Here is a 22,092-nt window from a genome sequence, read left to right on the forward strand (position 1 = left end):
CTGCCACCATCATCACTATCACTGCCACCATCATCACCATCACTCCCACAATCAGTCTCACCACCACCATCCCTCCCACCACCACCATCACTCCAACCAACATCGTTGCCCACGATCACCATCACTCCCACCACCATGACCATCACTTCCACAATCACCATCATTCCCACCATCATCCTCACCACCACCATCACCCGCACCACCATCACCATCACTCCCACCATTACTCTTACCATAACTCTTACTTATCCCACCATCGTCATCACCATCACTCCCACAAACAGTTTCACCACCACCACCATCACCCCACCATCAACGTCACTCCCACCATTACCATCACTCTCACAATGACCATCACTTCACACCACCATCACTCACACAATCATTCTCACCACCATTACTTCCACCATCATCACCACTCCCACCTCCACCATCACCACATCCTCCACCAACATCACGTCCACTCCCACCATCACCATCATGACCCCCCCCCCCCGATCCCCCGTTTCGTTCTCTGCCTCTGCTGTCCCATTTCGGGCCATCTCCCCTCCCTCCCTCCCTCGGTCTCTCACTCTCCGCATGGAGCCCCCCCACCCCTCCCCCCTCTCTCACCGCCCCCCCCCCGCTCCCCCCATCTGCCCCCCCTACCCACCCAGCCAGCCCCTGCACCCAAGACCCCCTACGCGCGATATGACTCTGCGCTCGCAATGTTTGCACACAGATGCACACTTAATGGTGTGAAAGCGGGGGGCCGCTATACGGGGCGGCGGGGGGGCTGTGTGGGGGGGGGGGGGGGGGTGAGCGGGGGGGGGGATCTAAGCGGACAGACACGTAGGTAGACAGGCAAAGACAAAGATCCCCCGTATAGCCTGCAACAGACTGCTGGGGGCAAGTGCTGTTAGCGAGCACCTATGAAGGCCGGCACGGCACACGAGTGCTTGGGTGGCCAGCACTACGCCCGGCCGCCTTTGTAGACAGGCAGACAGGTACACACAGACATCATCAACAACAGCAAACAACAGCAGCTGCCGTTCACCGCTATGTGCGTACGTCCCAAAGGACCTTTCTTTTGTCAAAGTATGAAAGATGAGAATAGGTTAGATCCTTTGTGGCAATGAAACAGGAGGTGTTTAGATGTTAAAACACCAAATAGGTAGCTCTTTGCAATGAATCATGTCTGCGTTAACCGCACACAGTGCTGAGTGGCGAACATGCAAGCAAAACATGCTCTGATCATATATGCATCGTCTTGGAAACTGATTTGAACATCTTCTTGGTTCTTTCGGTAAAGTCACGTAGAATGGAAATAATAAAATAATAAAAATACAACAAAATAATGTAATAAAATTAAAACAAAATAAATTATTTTGTTTTATTTTTATTATTTTATTTTTTTCCATTCTACGTGACTTTACCGAAAAAACCAAGAAGATGAATCCCTGCAGTCACGAAAGCTTTAAATCGTGATTTGAACATCTTAACACCTGTCACGTTAGATCGCGTAAATATATTAATGTGTCGTTAAACCCGCCACCACCCGACACAGCCAACTAGTAAGGGTTGTCGCGTAAAACAGAACTTGCCAATTCGTCACTAGCCTGTTGGAGAGCCAAGCCACAACATTTACAATCTGAGTACGACGTTTTTTGACCGCGAAAGCCGACGCGTTAAACTCTGCTGAACTTCTTTCGCGCCGTACGTAGCCAACCGTGCGAATCGGAGAGGGTTCGGTCGGATGGACAACGAACGAAAAATGTAAATGCCCTATCGTGTGAGTTTATAGTCGTGTCAATAATATAATCTAATAGACGTGTTTTAATTGATGGAGAATCGAGAGTCCAAGACATAATTAAAAAAAAAAATTCCATCCCGAGCCACAAATCAATGGCCAGCCAAAGCCTGTTGTGTCGATTGTCTCAGAGGTTCGCGGTTCGATACGGCCGTCCTGGTTAATACTGCCGGGGCGACAGACAGCCTGACCACAATCATCATATTCGCTGACGGTCAGCGTACATGTTTCCTGCCCATCGCGGAAGTTCAGTTTCTTTCCACAACCCCCCCCCCCCCTTCGCACGTGAAGGGCTCACAAGTGACGTCATCACACATGCCCTTCTATTTAAGGAACAAAACGGGAGGATGTCTCCATAAATCTGGCTCTCCTCCTGATGATGCTCGTTATAATTACTGGCAAAACGACGTAGCTCAGAGTGTACATGTTGTGGATTCGCTCTCCAACACACAACCGGTGTGCTGCACTAGTAACGAATTGTCACGTTCCGCCCACGTGACAAACCTAACCAATTGGCTCTTTCGGGTGGTGGGAGGTTTATCGACCCAAAAAAAACCTGCATTATGGACAATCACGCAACGCCTGCGCTCAAGCAATTTTCCACGTTGCTACTTTGAGATGAACCTAACAAATCTGTAATGACAGGGGAGTCAGCCTGCAGTGTGAGTGGACTAGTGGCCACGGGAGGTAATGACAGAGGAGTCAGCCTGCAGTATGAGTGGACTAGTGGCCACGGGAGGTAATGACAGGGGAGTCAGCCTGCAGTGTGAGTGGACTAGTGGCCACGGGAGGTAATGACAGGGGAGTCAGCCTGCAGTGTGAGTGGACTAGTGGCCACGGGAGGTAATGACAGGGGAGTCAGCCTGCAGTGCGAATGGACTAGTGGCCACGGGAGGTAATGACAGGGGAGTCAGCCTGCAGTGCGAGTGGACTAGTGGCCACTGGAGGTAATGACAGGGGAGTCAGCCTGCAGTGTGAGTGGACTGGTGGCTACAGGAGGTAATGACAAGGGAGTCAGCCTGCAGTGCGAGTGGACTAGTGGCCACGGGAGGTAATGACAGGGGAGACAGCCTGCAGTGTGAGTGGACTAGTGGCCACGGGAGGTAATGACAGGGGAGACAGCCTGCAGTGCGAGTGGACTAGTGGCCACTGGAGGTAATGACAGGGGAGTCAGCCTGCAGTGTGAGTGGACTAGTGGCCACGGGAGGTAATGACAGGGGAGACAGCCTGCAGTGTGAGTGGACTAGTGGCCACGGGAGGTAATGACAGGGGAGACAGCCTGCAGTGTGAGTGGACTAGTGGCCACGGGAGGTAATGACAGGGGAGTCAGCCTGCAGTGTGAGTCGACTGGTGGCTACAGGAGGTAATGACAGGGGAGTCAGCCTGCAGTGTGAGTGGACTAGTGGCCACGGGAGGTAATGACAGGGGAGTCAGCCTGCAGTGTGAGTCGACTGGTGGCTACGGGAGGTAAGGACAGGGGAGTCAGCCTGCAGTGTGAGTGGACTGGTGGCCACGGGAGGTAATGACAGGGGAGTCAGCCTGCAGTGTGAGTGGACTAGTGGCCACGGGAGGGTAATGACAAGGGAGTCAGCCTGCAGTGTGAGTCGACTGGTGGCTACGGGAGGTAATGACAGGGGAGTCAGCCTGCAGTGTGAGTGGACTGGTGGCCACGGGAGGTAATGACAGGGGAGTCAGCCTGCAGTGCGAGTGGACTAGTGGCCACGGGAGGTAATGACAGGGGAGTCAGCCTGCAGTGTGAGTGGACTGGTGGCCACGGGAGGGTAATGACAAGGGAGTCAGCCTTCGTGGCCTCGGACCGTATAAAGAGAGATGTGCGGGAGACTCGGGGCTGTTGCAGTGTGGGTCTCTTCGAGTGAACGTGTCTCGGCAATTTAGAAACCATCCCAAGACAAATGTGTCAAGTCGTCATTACACGTTGATAGATCCTCAAAGTAGTCGAGGAAAGTTTGTGCGGATGTCTGTATCAACGAAATCACGTATCCCAGCAATTAAACTGCAACTACGTGTGCGGTGAGGTCACCCCACGGCGCTTGTGCCAGACCGGGTGCAACTTGATCGCCATGTGAAGTGTCGAAGGTTCGCTGCTGGCAGGAGGTCACGGGACAGTTGACCAGTTTGCTACGTACGGTGTGAAAGAAGTTCAACATACATACATGCATGGGTTGACTGACTGAGACGACTGGCAGATCACCGCCTGTGCTCCCCACTGTGCCAACTTTCTGTGTTTTATCCGCCCGGTGCTCCGCTCGTTGTTGTGAGCGTCGCTCCTCTGCCCTCCGCTGTTGTTGGAGGGCGACTGCTCCAACTGCCCAGCAGCAGCAGCGGCGTCCTTCACGAGCCTCCTCCACAGAGGCGGATCTTGACACCGCTGCTACCGGGTCATCGACAAGTCCACTAAGCGCCACATCCTCCTGTACCTCATCAGCTCCATCTCTTCTTTTCATCAGAAGGCAAACACACAGTCGCACGTACAGCAAATCAGCCACAGACAGACGAATCACCGTCACCATGGACAAAGATCGCCCGTCTAGCCAGCAGCAGACTTTTGGGGCACGCTGTCTTTGCCGGGACAACGCCCGACCGCCTTTGTCTTCCCGAGCGATGATACTAACACCACCGCCGACGGTGCGGAGGGAGAAGGGGGAGGAGGCTTCGTGAGCTCAGGCCGCGGCTGTTAATCGAACACGTGGCCGCCCAAACTTTGCAGCGACAGTGCGCTGGCCACTTGCACCCACCGCTCGTTCGCAGTGGCATCGACACGTTCGTGGAGGAAGTGTGCATGTAGATTATAAACATCATCATCATCCTCCTGTGTTATCAGCCATGGTCAATCCACTGCCGGATGAAAGCCTACTCCTCTTCGCATCGCGACTCCGCGATGTCGTGATCCTTGAATCGCTGGGTTGTCGCAGCGCGGTGCGCTAACCTAACCGCCGTGCCACCGCTCCTCGCAACCACAACCACTCAGCCACCCACCCACTCACTCACCCACCCCACCCACTCACCCACCCCACCCACTCACCCACCCACCCATCCACCCACTCACTCACCCCACCCACCCACTCACCCCACCCACCCATCCACCACTCACCCCACCCACCCACCCACTCACCAACCCCACCCACTCACCCACCCCACCCACCCACTCACCCACCCACCCACTCACCCACCCACCCACTAACCCACCCACCCACTCACCCACTCACCCACTCACCCACCCACTCACCCATTCACCCACTCAACCACCCACCCACTCATTCACCCACTCACTCACCCACCCTCCCACCCACCCACCCACTCACCCACTCACCCACCCACTCACCCACTCACCCACCCACTCACCCACTCACCCACCCACCCACCCACTCACTCACCCACCCACTCACTCACCGACCCACCCACCCATTCACCCACCCACCCATTCACCCACTCACCCACTCACCCACCCACCCACTCATCCACCCCGGGGTTCCCCACTCTGCGGGGGGTGCCCCGCCTCTTCATCGCGGGGGGTGGTGGAGGGGGAGGGTCCCTGGGTCGCGTGGCGGGGTTAATTGATTGAGGGGTAATTGCTTGTGGAACGCGTTGAGTCTGAATCAATGCCACTACACATTGCGTGAGTGAGTGCCAGAGAGAGAGAGTGGGAGAGGGAGGGAGAGAGGGAGAGACGGGAATAGAGAGAGAGCATGGGAGGGGGAGAGTGGGAGAGAGTGGGTGAGAGAGGTAGGGAGCGAGTGGGAGAGAGATAGGGAAGGAGTCTTCTGACTTTTAAACAACTTTTATTGCCGCCAGTATCAACTGCACTGGAAGCGATTCCGATATGAAATACACAAAGTCACCAGCAACACAAATAAACAAACACTGTACATCCACGCGCTGTGGCGCTAAATGCACCGCGCACAACACGAAATAAAAGTCACGTGGTGGTGGTGGTGGTGGTCATCGCGCACGCCACGGTGACGAGCGAGCGCTTCAGAAGGTGAACACCACGAGGGTGCCGTCCACGCTGCTACAGAGAGGGGCTTATCCGGCCCCCCAGCGTTCGAAGAACACGTGCACATCACCGGCATGTGTGTGGTACGCGTGCTCCAGCCGAAGCCGCGCCTTGAGCAGGCCCCTGAACACTGGAAGCAGCACAGAGCAGCCGTCAGTGTCACCCTTCCAGCATCTTCTTCCTCGTTCTGTACACCGCCATCTTCACCTGAGCACAGGCGAAGTTGGCGAGGTCATGGCGCTTGTTAGCCAGGTAAGGCACCACCCCATATACGAAGCTGCTGTTGTAGAAGGGCACCCCCAGTTTACTGAAGATGTCCCCCAAAAGGCGGGACATTGGTTTGAAGCCGCTGGCAGCGTAAGTACTGGTGGGGCAGATCCTCCCTGCACCGCAGGAAATGCACAAGTCTGTTACCCCCCGGCGAGATTCGGCTGATGGGAAGGAGAGAGAGGAGAGAGTGAGTTTGAGAGGTAGAGTGTGAGAGAGTGAGTGAGAGAGGGAGGGAAAGATATGAAGAAGGGGGACAGATCTTCATGGTTCTTTCGGTAAAGTCACGTAGAATGGAAATAATAAAATAATAAAAAGAAAACAAAATAAAAGAAACATTTTATTATGCGCAATTAATTGTCATTATTTAATTATTTCCATTATACATTACTTTACATATTAAAATTTATATTTTATTATGTTTTATTTATTTTTATTATTTTATTATTTCCATTCTACGTGACTTTACCTAAACAACCAAGAAGATGAATCCCTGCAGTCACGAAAGCATTAAATCGAAATGCAATTATTTAATTATTTTTTATTATTTTATTATTTCCCTTCTACGTGACTTTACTGAAATAACCAAGAAGATGAATCCCTGCAGTCACGAAAGCTTTAAATCGAAATTTAAGGGGGACAGAGTGAGATAATGAAAGAGCGGGAGGGAGAGAGTGGGAGAGAGTGAGCTAGCGTCGGAGGCCGTAGGACTGCGAGCAGGGCTGGGTGCAGATGCAGCACTTGTCGTAGTAAACAATATGTACATCGAAAACAGGGGGAACATAGACATCGAGTAGGGAGAGAGGAGGTAGAGAGAGGGGGTAGAGAGAGAGAGCGAGAAAGTGAGCGAGAGAGTGAGCGAAAGGTGGGGGTTTTACATAAAGCAAAGTAAAAAAAAACAATTACGAAATGATGAACGAAGCAAAGTGCCGAATACACCGAGCATCTTCTTGTTTCCACTGATCGTAGAAAAATAGAGAGGTAGGGAGAGATTGCGAGAGAGAGAGATATGGAAGTGGCTTCTGTTGCTGTTGATGCAGAGCAGTGGTCACTGCGTCTGGGTGAGAAGCCTGGCATTGCTGATGAGATGCTGAATGTTAAAAACGGAGTTTGCTTTTCCCCAAGGCATTACACTAATAGTAAACTAAACTACGTTTTTTAATTTTACCAGGTAAGGCCCATTGAGCTATTAATGTATTTTACTGGTAGGAACCTCCTGGTTACACCAGCCCACAGGGGATTATTGTGTCCGTCCGTCCGTCGTGCATACAAAAATTGGGAGGGGTGGGGTTGGGTGGAGAGGGGAGGGTGGGGAGGGGCTGGGTGGGGAGGGTGGGGAGGGGCTGGGTGGGTGGGAGGGTGGGGCTGGGTGGGGGGTGGGAGGGGTGGGGTTGGGTGGGGAGCGGCTGGGTGGGGAGGGTGGGGAGGGGCTGGGTGGGGAGGGTGGGGAGGGGCTGGGTGGGGAGGGTGGGAAGGGTGGGGCTGGGTGGGGAGGGGCTGGTCACCCCGTGGTGCCCTTATAAAACTCAACGTTTAACCTACTCACGCCGGCTTGTGCCCACCCTCACAGTCGGCCATATTTGCGGAATACACCACGCCGCCGTTGACCCTGCAGGCCATTGACCGAGCAACCCAACGTTCCTACCAGCTCGCTCCGCAGGAATGTGTTTTGGAAGCGACCTGGCCACAACTGTTAGCTCAACGAACTGCTTTATAATATGGGAATGTATAGCAGCCAAATAGTCTAAACGCGTGACGTTGATTCTAAGTGTGGAGGGAAAAAAATCGAAGGACCCCGAGTAAAATCCACACGACCATGGGGTGGGAGAGAGAGACACACACACACATTCGGGATCGAACCCACGACCTCCTGCATAGCAGGCGAGGTAGTTAACATCTCGTCACCGATCCCACGACCTCCTGCATAGCTGGCGAGGCAGTTAACATCTCATAGCCACCGAACCCACGACCTCCTTCATAGCAGGCGAGGCAGTTAACGTCTCATAGCCACCGAACCCACGACCTCCTGCATAGCAGGCGAGGCAGTTAACATCTCGTCACCGATCCCACTACCTCCTGCATAGCAGGCGAGACAGTTAACATCTCATAGCCACTGTACCCACGACCTCCTGCATAGCAGGCGAGGCAGTTAACATCTCGTCACCGATCCCACTACCTCCTGCATAGCAGGCGAGACAGTTAACATCTCATAGCCACCGAACCCACGACCTCCTGCATAGCAGGCGAGGCAGTTAACATCTCGCCATCGAACCCACGACCTCCTGCATAGCAGGCGAGGCAGTTAACATCTCGTCACCGATCCCACTACCTCCTGCATAGCAGGCGAGACAGTTAACATCTCATAGCCACTGTACCCACGACCTCCTGCATAGCAGGCGAGGCAGTTAACATCTCGTCACCGACCCCACGACCTCCTGCATAGCAGGCGAGGCAGTTAACATCTCATAGCCACCGAACCCACGACCTCCTGCATAGCAGGCGAGGCAGTTAACATCTCATCACCGAACCCACGACCTCCTGCATAGCAGGCGAGGCAGTTAACATCTCATAGCCACCGAACCCACGACCTCCTGCATAGCAGGCGAGGCAGTTAACATCTCATAGCCACCGAACCCACGACCTCCTGCATAGCAGGCGAGGCAGTTAACATCTCATAGCCACCGAACCCACGACCTCCTGCATAGCAGGCGAGGCAGTTAACATCTCATAGCCACTGTACCCACGACCTCCTGCATAGCAGGCGAGGCAGTTAACATCTCATAGCCACCGAACCCACGACCTTCTGCATAGCAGGCGAGGCAGTTAACATCTCATAGCCACCGAACCCACGACCTCCTGCATAGCAGGCGAGGCAGTTAACATCTCATAGCCACCGAACCCACGACCTCCTGCATAGCAGGCGAGGCAGTTAACATCTCATAGCCACCGAACCCACGACCTCCTGCATAGCAGGCGAGGCAGTTAACATCTCATAGCCACCGAACCCACGACCTTCTGCATAGCAGGCGAGGCAGTTAACATCTCATAGCCAACGAACCCACGACCTCCTGCATAGCAGGCGAGGCAGTTAACATCTCATAGCCACCTAACCCACGACCTCCTCCTGTATTAAAAAAATTCGGCCGAAAAGGCGTTACCTCCACCCCTCAAAAAAGCACCTCGCTGAGGCTGTACGTACACATACGCACGTCATGTTGAACTTCTTTCGCACCGTACGTAGCCAACCGCGCTATTCGGAGGTGCGAAGCTGATGGGTGTAGTGCGCGTGAAGGAGAAGACGCTCTCCCAGACGAACGTCCGTCTCGTTTCTGCAGACACGAGTCACGATCCGGAGGCCAATTGCATCACAATCGATTGCGTGACTTACATTCTCCACGACGATAGCGCCGATTTAATTAATTAATGATCGCTGCTTGTTCGTTGAAAAAAGAAAAATAGAAAAAAAGTTTTTTTCGTTGAGTTTACAATAAGCCAGCCCAGTGGTGGAAATTCCACATTCCTATGGAGGGGGCCGAGTCTCCTCTGCACGGGACAACTCGCTCAGTGGTGAGCAAGCCCGCAAAAAAGTGGTGCTCGTTTTATCGACCCCCGGTGAGTCGGGGTGATGATGATGATGATGGGCTGAATGTCACCAACCCCCCCCCCACAACTCACCACCACTCTTTGTGTGTCCGTGTGTGTGTCAATGTGTGTGGGGAGCGGTGGCGCATCGGTTAGCGCGCTGCGCTACGAATCCGGCGGCCGTAGCCCGATTCCCGCTTACGGCCAACAACATCAGTGGCGATCATCCGAACCGGTCCTGGGCCTCCCCTAGGTCGACTCAGCCTCAAATGAGTACTTGGTGCGGTGTGTAAAAAAAAATTGCTACTGGGGAGACAAAGGTGGTCGAGCGAGGTGTTGGCCACCCACCCCCTCGTGTGCCTTGCCGGCCTTCATAGGTGCTCGCGAACAGCACTTGCCCCAACAGTCTGTGAAGGCTATACGGGGGGATCTTTGTCTTGTGTGTGTGTGTGTCCCGAATAGAAACCCAATATATAATAGGCGACGTTTCGGCCAATGGCCCCTTTGAGTCGCTATCTAGTGAGAAAGGAAATTAAGCCTCCCCCACCCTTTAATCCCCGCCAGGCATATCCATTTCGCGAACAAGCAACAAAAAAAACGAAATCTCATTTTGTTTCCCATTCGGATCAACAAAACAACGCGGCCCCATTTACGACGGCCGCGTGATGCGAGCCTAATTATTTCGGTGCTCTGATCCCCTAACCCCCCGCAACGGGACATCCCTGATTGGTCTTAATTCTAAACCCCTGTTTCCATACGGGGATAAAGAAGGGGGGGGGGGGGGTGACGGGGGGGAGGGCATCACAACCCCCACTCCCTCCCTCCCTCCCTGTCCACCAGCCCCCCCCCCCCCATCACATCACGGTCAGGAATAATTAATCCGTGACAAGCGGTGACAGCTGCTGCTGCTGATGATGATGATAACACGGCTGCTGCTGCTGATGATGATAACACGGCTGCTGCTGATGATGATGATCATAACACGGCTGTTGATGATGATAACACGGCTGATGCTGCTGCTGCTGATGATGATGATGACACGGCTATTGATGATGATAACACGGCTGCTGCTGCTGCTGATGATGATGACACGGCTGTTGATGATGATAACACGGCTGATGCTGCTGCTGCTGCTGATGATGACACGGCTATTGATGATGATAACACGGCTGATGCTGCTGCTGATGATGATGACACGGCTGTTGATGATGATAACACGGCTGATGCTGCTGCTGCTGATGATGACACGGCTATTGATGATGATAACACGGCTGCTGCTGCTGCTGATGATGATGACACGGCTGTTGATGATGATAACACGGCTGATGCTGCTGCTGCTGATGATGATAATACGGCTGATGATGATGATGATGATAACACGGCTGTTGATGATGATGATGATGATATCACGGCTAATGCTGCTGCTGCTGCTGATGATAACACGGCTGATGATGCTGATGATTATGATAACACGGCTGATGCTGCTGCTGCTGCTGATGATGATGATGATAACACGGCTGATGATGATGATAACACGGCTGATGCTGCTGCTGATGATGATAACACGGCTGTTGATGATAATGATAACACGGCTGATGCTGCTGCTGATGATGATAACACGGCTGATGATGATGATAACACGGCTGATGCTGCGGCTGATGGTGATAACACGGCTGTTGATGATAATGATAACACGGCTGATGCTGCTGCTGATGACGATAACACAGCTGCTGCTGCTGCTGATGATGATGATAACGTCTGACGCTGCTGATGATAATGATAACACGGCTGATGCTGCGGCTGATTATTATGACGTTGTTGTTGAAGCTGCTGCTGCTGATGATGTTGTTGTTGTTGATGCCGATTTTATTTTTTATTGGGCAATTATGGACGCACACCGTTACATGTGTGACGTAAGGTGACGGGGGGGGGGGCTGCGGGGGGGGGATATGGGGGGGGGCTGCGGGGGGATATTGGGGGGGGGGTGCAGGGGGGGGGGGTGCAGGGGGGGGGGGGTGGGGGCTCATGCAGCCCCTTTAGCGAGCGAGCGAGGGAGGCTTCAAGTCCATTATGAAAAGCGACACCTGCAGAGAACGTGGGGGGGCTGCGGTTAGAATCGAGTGGTGGTGGGTGGTGGTGGGGGGTAGTGGTGGTGGTGGGGGGTAGTGGTGGTGGTGGGGGGGGTGTAGAGTGCTGGGCTCACGAGGGGGCTGTGCGTGGGGGGGGGGTCTGAAAGCTTAGGTAGAGAGAGGTGGGGCGTGGAGGCGGGGCGGGGGGGGGAGGATGATTTAATATTTATTTAATATAACATCGGAAATGGATTGTCTACGTCTCTCTAGCGGGGTGATGGAATGGGGCGTCACTCGGGGAGATGGAGTGCACACACGGATTCGCAGCGGGGATCGTAAGAGTGAGAAGGTCTGTGTGTGTGTGTGTTCGATCGTGTGCGTGTGTGTGTTGTGTGTGGGAGGCGATCCGGGCCTCCCCTAGGTCGACTCAGCCTCAAACGAGTACCTGGTGCGGTGTGTAGTAAACATCGCCACTGGGGAGACAAAGGCGGTCGGGCGTGGTTGCTGGCCACCCACCCCCTCGTGTGCCGTGCCGGGCCTTTATAGGTGCTACTCGCTAACAGCACTTGCCCCAACAGTCTGGTAAGGCTACACGGGGGATCTTTGTTTGGGGGAGATGGTAGTGTAGCGGTTAGCGCGCTGCGCTACGAACCTGGCCCTCCGGGTTCGATTCCCGCTCACGGACAACACCAGTGACGATTATCCGAAGCGGTCCTGGGCCCTCCCTCTAGGTCGACTCAGCCTCAAATGAGAACGTGGGGCGGTGTGTGAGCTGGCCACACCATCAGAGGCGCTCGCTAACAGCCACAGAAGCCTGTGAAGGCTACCCGGGTGATCTTTGTCTTTGTCTTTGTGTGTGTGTGTGTGTGTGCGATCGATGGGGAGTTGGTGGTGGTGCAGCGGTTCGCGATACGCGCTACCCGAGGTCGATCATCGCTCACTGACAGCAATAACTGTGGCGAATATACGAACTGGGCGTGGGCCTCCATCTGGGTCAACTCAGCCTTAAATCAGTACCTGGTGGGGTGTGTTTAACTGTAGGGGATGCCCAGAGACGGCGCTAAATCGGGAAGAGAACTCGCTCGCAAAGTTCCACGGCGTGGACTTGACGGAATGTGAACGCTCTTCTTTCACACCGTACGTATCCGAACGTGCGAATCGGTGGTGCGGGCGGGGGTAGGGGTGGGGGGGTGGAAGCACAACGAACTAAAACACAACAAGGAGTTCTAAAGAAATTCGTTTTCAATTTAGACGAGTTTTTGTTGTTGTTGTTAAATGTAGCGTGCCATCTACTATCGAACGAAAGAGCGTTCCAGACGGCCACAGAAGCGCGTCTGAAAGCGTGCGGCGAGGATGAACGGAGTTGGCACGGCACACGAGGGGGTGGGTAGTCAGCACCACGCCCGGACGCCTTTGTCTCCCCAGTGGCGACGTTTACACACCGCACCGGGTACTCATTCGAGGCTGAGTCGACCTACAGGAGGGCCAGATAATCGTTGCTGGTGTTGAGCGGGTGGCCGCGAGCAGGAATCGAACTCGGGTGGCTGGGTTCGTAGCGCAGTGCGTTGATCACTGCGCCAAATAATAAACATACAGACACACACACATATATACAGTATACACATTCTCACTCGAATATACACATATAAGATATACTACAAAGTTCCCCCGTATAGCCGTCAACAGACTGTTGGGGCAAGTGGTGTTTAGTAAGTGGCACGATGTGGGTTGCGTTGTGGCCAGGAACCACGCCCGGCCGCCTTTGTCTTCCCAATACTGATAGGTCAGACACGCACACACACGTGTATACACACGCACACGTCTACACAAAGATAAAACAAAGATCCCCCGTATAGCCTTAACAGACTGTAGGGGCAAGTGCTGTTAGCGAGCACCTATGAAGGCCGGAACGGTACACGATGGGGTGGGTGGCCAGCACCACGCCCGACCGCTTTTGTCTCCCCAGTGGCGATGTTTACACACCGCACCAGGTACTCATTTAAGGATGAGTCGACCTCGGGGAGGCCCAGGACCGGTTTAGATAATCGTCACTCGTGTTGGCCGTGAGCGGGAATCGAACCCGGGTCGCCAGGTTCATAGCGCAGCGCGCTAACCGCTACACCACCGCTCCCCACCCTACAATACCTGCAGTCATAATGCAAACAAAAAACATAACTCTGATAATGTATGCACTGTCCTTGAAGTTGATTGGTCCACACCCGAGACAGCTTTCCTTAGAGCCTAAAAAAAAGATAATAGTTTTTTTTACCCTTTAAGGCTCTAAGGAAAGCTGTCTCGGGTGTGGACCAATCAACCTCAAGGACAGTGCATACATTATCAGAGTTATGTTTTTTGTTTGCATTATGACTGCAGGTATTGTGGTCTATGCAAACATGACTCCTCGTAAAAAAGGTGTCAGTTTTGTTGGCAGATTAAAGGGTAAAAAATACAATTATCATATTTTTTACTGCCAAATGAGGTACCAATGGTGAACGGATTCGATTTTTAATTTTGCGACGTATATTTCGTTGGTGAACCCGACTTTAAACTTCCCGTAAATAAATGCCTGTCCGTAATGTGATGATGAGCATACGCGTCGTATTTCAATTGTTTAATAGGGTCTTTAAAATTAGATTGGTTTCAAAATGCGTTACGTTATATATGGATCACGTCCGTGCGTATATACACAATCTATCTCAACATATTTAAGGTGACAAATATAGTCCGTAACAAACTGTTGGGGCAAGTGCTATTAGCGAGTAGCACCTATGAAGGCCGGCACGGCACACGAGGGGGTGGGTGGCCAGCACCTCCAGGTACTTGTTTGAGGCTGAGTCGACCTAGGGGAGGGCCTGGACCGGTGCAGATATTGGTGGTCGTGAACGGGAATCGAACTCGGGTCGCCCGGTTCGATTCGCAGCGCGCTGACCACTGCGCCACCACTCTCTGCACACACACGAACACCAAAGATAAAGATCTCCCATATAGCCTTAACAGACTGTTTGGGCAAGTGCTGCTACCGAGCACCTATGAAGGCCGGCACGGCACACGAGGGGGTGGGTGGCCAACACCACGCCCGGCCGCCTTTGTCTCCCGTGCGGCGATGTTAATACACACCGCACCAGGAACTCATTTGAGGCTGAGTCGACCTAGGGGAGGCCCAGGACCGGTTCAGATAATCGTTAGTCGTGTTGGCCGTGAGCGGGAATCGAACCCGGGTGTTGCCGGGTGCGCTAACCACTACGCCACCGCTCCCCACAGAGACACGCGCACACAACGCGCATCTCGATACTAGACGCGCGCTTAAGAAAAACAACGTTTCGCGTTTGTTTGCGTTGACCGCTAACAGACACACGTTTGTTTAAGAACACAGCGGATGACAGCTGTTCAACTGAGCGAACGAGTCTGCTGGTCACAGTGATGATGGAGTGGTCAGCACCACCACCACCACCGCTGGAAGCTTGCGATCGAAAATATAGCCGGTTCGATTTCACGCTAAAGTTTCATTTATTCAAGTTTAATTTATTTGGTATAGCCTTGTGAGCCATTCGGCTCTTAAGTCGGGTGCAACCGCAACTAAGAAACATCCTGGAATAAACCAGCAAATCTTACAAAATAAAAACCCCGCTGTGTGCAAAAATCCCATTATTGTTGTTGCTGTTGTTGGCTTTGTTGTGGTATTTAAAAAAATATATTTTGCCATTCTTGGCAACAACAAAAATGTTTCACGTGGAAACCGATGGCCGTATTCGCGGCTTCGAGAAAGGTTACCGGTTTAACGATGTAACGGCTATCGTTTAACAAACCCTAAATCACGTAAATATATACACACATAAAAAGACAAAGGCTCCCCGTGTATCCTACATAGACTGTTGGGGAAAGTGCTGTCAGTAGCGAGTAGCAGCAGCAGCACCTTTGAAGACAGGCTCGGCGCACGAGAGGGTGCGAACCCTCCCGGCCGCCTTTGTCTCCCCAGTGTTGATGGTCTTTTTTTTTTACACCGCACCAAGTAATATATTTCAGGCTCAGTCGACGTAGGGGAGAGCCCAGCAACGGATCAGATAGTCGCCGTCACTGTGTCTTGGTCACGAGCGGTGCGCTAACCACAGCGCCACCGCTCACACACACGTGTACACATACACAAAAAAAGACAAAAATCCCCTGTATAGCCTCAACAGACTGTAGGGGCAAGTGCTGTTAGCGAGCACCTATGAAGGCCGGCACGACACACGAGGGGGTGGGTGGCCAACACCACGCCCGGCCGCCTTTGTCTCCCTAGTGGCGATGTTAATACACACCGCACCAGCTACTCATTTGGGGCTGAGTCGACCTAGGGGAGGCCCAGGACCGGTTGGCCTTGAGCAGGAATCTAACTCGACCCGCCGGGTTCGTAGCTCAGCGTAGCGCTAACCGCCACACGACCGCTCCCCACAAAGATAAAGATCCCCCGTATAGCCTGAACAGGCTGTAGGGGCAAGTGCTGTTAGCGAACACACACACATACACACACACGCACTTCTGTACACCCGCAACCAAATATAAACAGTCTACAAATACACATTTATACACGCATACACACACTTTCACATACAGTATATACACAAGACAAATATGCCCCGTGTAGCCTTCATAGGGTGCTGGGGGCCAGTGCTGCTAATTAAAGAGGATGAATAATACCACTACGCCCGACCGCCTTTGTCTCCCTAGTGCCGATGTTTACACACAGCACCAGGTACGCATTTGAGGCTGAGTCGACGTAGGGGTGGCCCAGGTCCGGTTCAGGTGATCGTCACCGGTGTTGGTTGGCCCTGAACGTCAATCGAACTTGGATCGGCCGGTTCAACACACACCACACACATAAAAAAAAATTACAAATACAAAGATCCCCCGTTAAATCAATCAGACTATTGGGACAAGTGCTGCTCTGTTATTTATGGGAATTAGATTTTAATATTTTTTTATGACTTAAAAATATTGAGAGTCTAAAGTTTGAATGTTCGGATAACCACTACGGTCTGTTTATCAAATAAATACTAATCAGATTGTGATGGACTCCACAGTGTTTAGTGTATATATATAGCTTTATATAAAGTGTAGTCACACTGTAAACGCGTCTGAAGATGACATTCCCAATCATGTTAACGGGCAGTCGGAGGCAGTCGCCCTCCAGCAACAACGGAGGGCGGAGGAGCGACGCTCACAACAACGAGCGGAGCACCGGGGCGGCTAAAACGCAGCAAGTTGGCACAGTAGGGGGTACAGCTGTGTGCATCGGCCACTCATCTCGGTCAGCACAACCCATGGCACCTGCACGGTATGCCCCGTGACCTCCTGCCAGCAGCGCGCCTTCGACACTTCACGTGGCCTCAAAGTGCACCTAGCCTGGCACAGGCGCCGTGGTGACGTCACCGTCACTTCGTGGCGAATGGCTGGGGGTGTTCGTATAGGTTTAGATAGACGTGAGTTTATTTCTAGATGTGGCTGTGTATGTGCGCGTGTGTGTGTATAGCGCGCTGGGCAACGAACTCGGCGACCCGCTCACGGCCACCATCAGTGACGATTATCTAAATCGGCCCTGGGCCTCCCCTATGTCGACTCAGCCTCAAATAAGTGCCTGGTGCGGTGTGTAAACATCGCCACCTGGGAGACAAAGGCGGTCGAGCGTGGTGATGTCCACTCACCCCCTCGTGTGCCGTGCCGGCCTTCGTAGGTGCTCGCTAACTGCACTTGCCCCAACAGTCTGTTAAGGCTACACGGAGCATCTTTGTTTTTTTGTGCGTGTGTGTACACGATTGTGTATGCGTGTGGTACGTGCATGCATACGGTGAAGTGTGCGTGTATTTTTGTATACTGTCTATGGTTGTGTGCGTTTATATGTATATATACCACACGTACAATATACACACACACATTCAATTCAAACACACATCTACCATACGAAGACAAATGTTTCCAATCTTAATTTTAGAACTTTCGTGACTGCAGGAATTATTATTTGGTTCTTTCGGTTAAGTCACGTCTAAAGATAAAATAATACATTAAATTAAATAAAAGTATTCTATTAAATTAAATAAAAGTATTCTATTATTTAATTTATTATTTTATCTTTAGACGTGACTTAACCGAAAGAACCAAATAATAACAAAGGTTTCCACCTGTGCGGTTCACACTGATAGGTGGCAACGTTACATGACAGCATGGCAGCGTGAGTATTTTAAGAATCCTGTGTAACGATGCTTTGTTCAATGATGATGACGGTGTGTGTGTGTGGTGATGGTGTGTGTGATGATGTGTGTGTGATGGTGTGTGTGTGATGGTGTCTGTGTGATGATGGTGTGTGTGATGATGGTGGTGTGTGTGATGATGGTGGTGTGTTTCGATTTAAAGCTTTCGTGACTGCAGGGATTCATCTTCTTGGTTCTTTCGGTAAAGTCACGTAGAAGGGAATAATTCTTCACCTGAAGACGGCTGCTTGCGTTGTAGCCGAAACGTCGTAAAAAATATTTTATTTTTATTATTTTAGTATTTCCCTTCCACGTGACTTTACCAAAAGAACCAAAAAGATGGTGGTGTGTGTGTGATGATGATGGTGTGTGTGATGATGATGGTTGTGTGTGTGTGACGATGGTGTGCGTGTGTGATGATGGTGTGTTTGATGATGATGGTGTGTGATGATGTCTTTTCATGATATGTGTGGTGATGGTGTGTTTTGTGATGATGATGGTGTGTGTGATGATGATGGTGTGTGATGATGAGGCGTGAGATGATGATGCTGATGTATGCAACTATGCTTCATGTGATGATGTCTTTACATGATGTGTGTGATGATCATAATTATTTTGGTTCTGCTGTCATCCGGCAGTATTAACCAGGGCGAGCCGTTTCTCGTTCGAACCGCGAAGCAAGCAATATAACAGCCACGGGCTGTCCATTGATTTTTGTCCCGGAATGTAATTTTTAAAAATAAATCTTGGACTCTCAACTTTTGCATGAATTAAAGTACAGCCAAGATGTTGTCTTACGGCCACGACTACAGGCTCGCGCACCGCGGATTTGCACGATCGGCTAGGTACGGCGCTAAAGAAGTTCAACATACCCATTAACAACGTTTCGCAACTACCTTGTGTGCTTACCTTGGCATCGTAAATGTTCCTTCGGAAAAGTACAAACAAAAATACATAACCCCAAGCAAGACGATGTAGCGATGCATGAGGACCTTTGCAAAAATGTGATTTGTAACTGTATCGATGGTTCGGTGTGAATTTGCCATAGCGTTGATTGATGGACTCGTACAGCTGAGTGTTGTTGTTGTTGTCTCTGTGTGGTCTGAGTCTGTTGTTGTTGTTGTCTCGGTGTGGTCTGGGTCTGTTGTTGTTGTTGTTGTGCTGCCCTGCCCCGAGCGTGCATTTGGTGTCGAGAAATCGACAGCAGTTGATGACCTTGCGCAATTTGCACGAATTTTTTGTTTGACCGCATCGTTTGTTGCTGTAACTTGACTGACCAGACCTCTACTGGACATCTGCGGGAATGAAAGAGCTTCATAGCTCATCGGATTTCCTCCTCCAGTCTAAATAAAGACTGCAAGTCTGTTATGCATTCATATGTTGCACTACTACATGTTATGATAATGTATTATACTGGTAGGAACCACCTGATTCCACCAGCCCACAGGGGATTATTGTGTCCGTCCATCCGTCGAGGGGCTGAGTGGGGAGGGTGGGCAGGGGCTGGGTGGGGAGGGTGGGGCTGGGTAGTGGGTGGGAGGGGTGGGGCTGGGTGGGGAGGGGAGGGTGGGGAGGGGCTGGGTGGGGAAGGTGGGGAGGGGCCGGGTGGGGAGGGTGGGGCTGGGTGGTGGGTGGGAGGGTGGTGCTGGGTGGGGAGGGGCTGGTCACCCCGTGGTGCCCTTATAAAACTCAACGTTTCACCTACTCACGCCGGCTTGTGCCCGCCCTCACAGTCGGGCATATTTGCGAAATACACCACGCCGCCGTTGACCTTGGCCATTGACCGAGCAATCCAACGTTCCTACCAGCTCCCTCCGCAGGAATGTGTTTGTACGTGATTAGGTGGGGTGGTGGTGTTTAACATATTGGAGGAGCGGTGGCGCAGCGGTTAGCGCACTACGCTACGAACCCCGTGCAGTATGTCTCCACTGGGGAGACAAAGGCGGCCGCGGGTGGTGCTGGCCACCCACCCCCTCGTGTGCCTTCAAAGGCACTTGTCCCAACAGTCTCTTGAAGGCTATACGGGGGATCTTTGTCGTTGCAATTAAAACACGACAAAAATATGAATGCATAAACGCAAAACGTTCCATCATTTCGCTAATTACTTTTCTTTTCTGTGGTGAATGCAAAAACGAATTAAAACAATACATTTGGATGGCATCATTTCGATTTAAAGCTTTCCTGACTGCAGGGATTCATCTTCTTGGTTCTTTCGGTAAAGTCACGTAGAAGGGAAGTAATGAAATAATAAAAATAAAACATAATAAAATAATTATCACGACGTTTCGGCCACAACGCAAGCAGCCGTCCTCAGGTCTTCTCGACAGACCTGTTTCTTCACCTGAGGACGGCTGCTTGCGTTGTGGCCGAAACGTCGTGAGAATTATTTTATTATGTTTTATTTTTATTATTTTATTACTTCCCTTCTACGTGACTTTACCGAACGAACCAAGAAGATGGATGGCATCAGTTCACGAGGTTCGTCGGGGAGACAAGAGAGCATTGCTGCGTGCTGGGGATGGATATTATACCACGTGTGTATGTGTGTATGTATGTGTATGTGTGTGTATGTATGTGTATGTATGTGTATGTATGTGTATGTGTGTGTATGTATGTGTATGTATGTGTATGTATGTGTATGTATGTGTATGTATGTGTATGTGTATGTATGTGTGTGTATGTATGTGTATGTATGTGTATGTCTGCCCCGTGACCTCCTGTCAGCGGGCGTTCGACACTTCACGTGGCCTCAGGGTGCACATGGCCTGGCACAAGCGTCGTGGTGACGTCACCGCCACTTAGTGGCGAATGGCGGTTGTTGTTGTTGTATGTGAATGTATGTGTATGTATGTGTATGTATGTGTATGTATGTGTGTGTGTGTGTATGTATGTGTATGTATGTGTATGTATGTGTATGTATGTGTGTGTATGTGTATGTGTGTATGTGGGGAGCGGTAGTGTACCGGTTAGCGCTACGCTGCGCTATGAACCTGGCGACCCGGGTTCAATTCCCGCTCACGGCAACACCGGTGACGATTATCTGAACCGGTCCTGGGCCTTCTCTAGGTCGACTCAGCCTTAAATGAGTACCTGGTGCGGTGTGGAAACATCGCCATTGGGGAGACAAAGGCGGTCGGGCGTGGTGCTGGCCACCCACCCCCTCGTGTACCGTTCCGGCCTTCATAGGTGCTCGCTAACTGCACTTGCCCCTACAGTCTTGTGAAGGCTATATGGGGGATCTTTGTCTTTGTAAGTATATGTATGTATCTGTTTGTATGTAGATCGGCCTGGATGGAGGAGGTAGTCGCCCTCCAGCAACAACTGAGGGCGGGGGGAGCGACGCTCACAACAACGAGCGGAGCACCGGGTGGCTAAAGCACAGCAAGTTGGCACAGTAGAGGGCACAGGTGGTGCTTCGGCAAGTCGTCTCAGTCAATCGACCCCATGGCACCTGCTGGGTCTGTCCCGTGACCTCCTGCCAGCGTGGCCTCAATGTGCACCTAGCCTGGCACGGGCGCCGTGGAGACGTCACCGCTACTTAGTGGCGAATGGCGGTTGTTGTAGTTGCATGTAGGTTGAATTTATTTCGTCGACAATCGTCAATCCACTGCTGGATGAATGCACCCCTTCCCTCCCAGCTCGCTAACCCTTCTAGAGCATTCTGAGAGTTAATATCAGTTACTCAGAATCTAGAGCATCACTAGAGTTGTACATCAGTCACTCAGCTCTCTATCCCTTCTAGAGCATCACTAGAGTTGTACATCAGTCACTCAGCTCTCTAGCCCTTCTAGAGCATCACTAGAGTTGTACATCAGTCACTCAGCTCTCTATCCCTTCTAGAGCATCACTAGAGTTGTACATCAGTCACTCAGCTCTCTAGCCCTTCTAGAGCATCACTAGAGTTGTACATCAGTCACTCAGCTCTCTATCCCTTCTAGAGCATCACTAGAGTTGTACATCAGTCACTCAGCTCTCTATCCCTTCTAGAGCATCACTAGAGTTGTACATCAGTCACTCAGCTCTCTAGCCCTTCTAGAACATCACTAGTGTTGTACATCAGTCACTCAGCTCTCTAGCCCGATGGAAGAGGAGGTGGAGAGGAGGGGGGGGGGGTTCAAGACTGCTGGAATAATCCCCCCATAGCCC

At 51.8% G+C, this 22,092-nt stretch overlaps 1 protein-coding gene across 1 annotated transcript in view; it reads right to left on the reverse strand.

The window, feature by feature from the left end:
* Positions 1-4,241, reverse strand: part of LOC144734566 (disks large homolog 2-like) — a 23,749-nt gene extending 19,508 nt beyond the window's left edge. Inside the window, exon 1 of the mRNA XM_078616813.1 lies at positions 4,228-4,241. Coding sequence (XP_078472939.1) covers positions 4,228-4,241 — 14 coding nt within the window. The remainder of the gene's footprint in view (positions 1-4,227) is intronic.
* Between the last annotated feature and the right edge of the window lie 17,851 nt (positions 4,242-22,092).

This window comes from Lampetra planeri, chromosome 51 (genome assembly GCF_965212315.1).
Source record: "Lampetra planeri chromosome 51, kcLamPlan1.2.h2, whole genome shotgun sequence".
In the NCBI taxonomy this organism is placed as follows: Eukaryota; Metazoa; Chordata; class Hyperoartia; order Petromyzontiformes; family Petromyzontidae; genus Lampetra; species Lampetra planeri.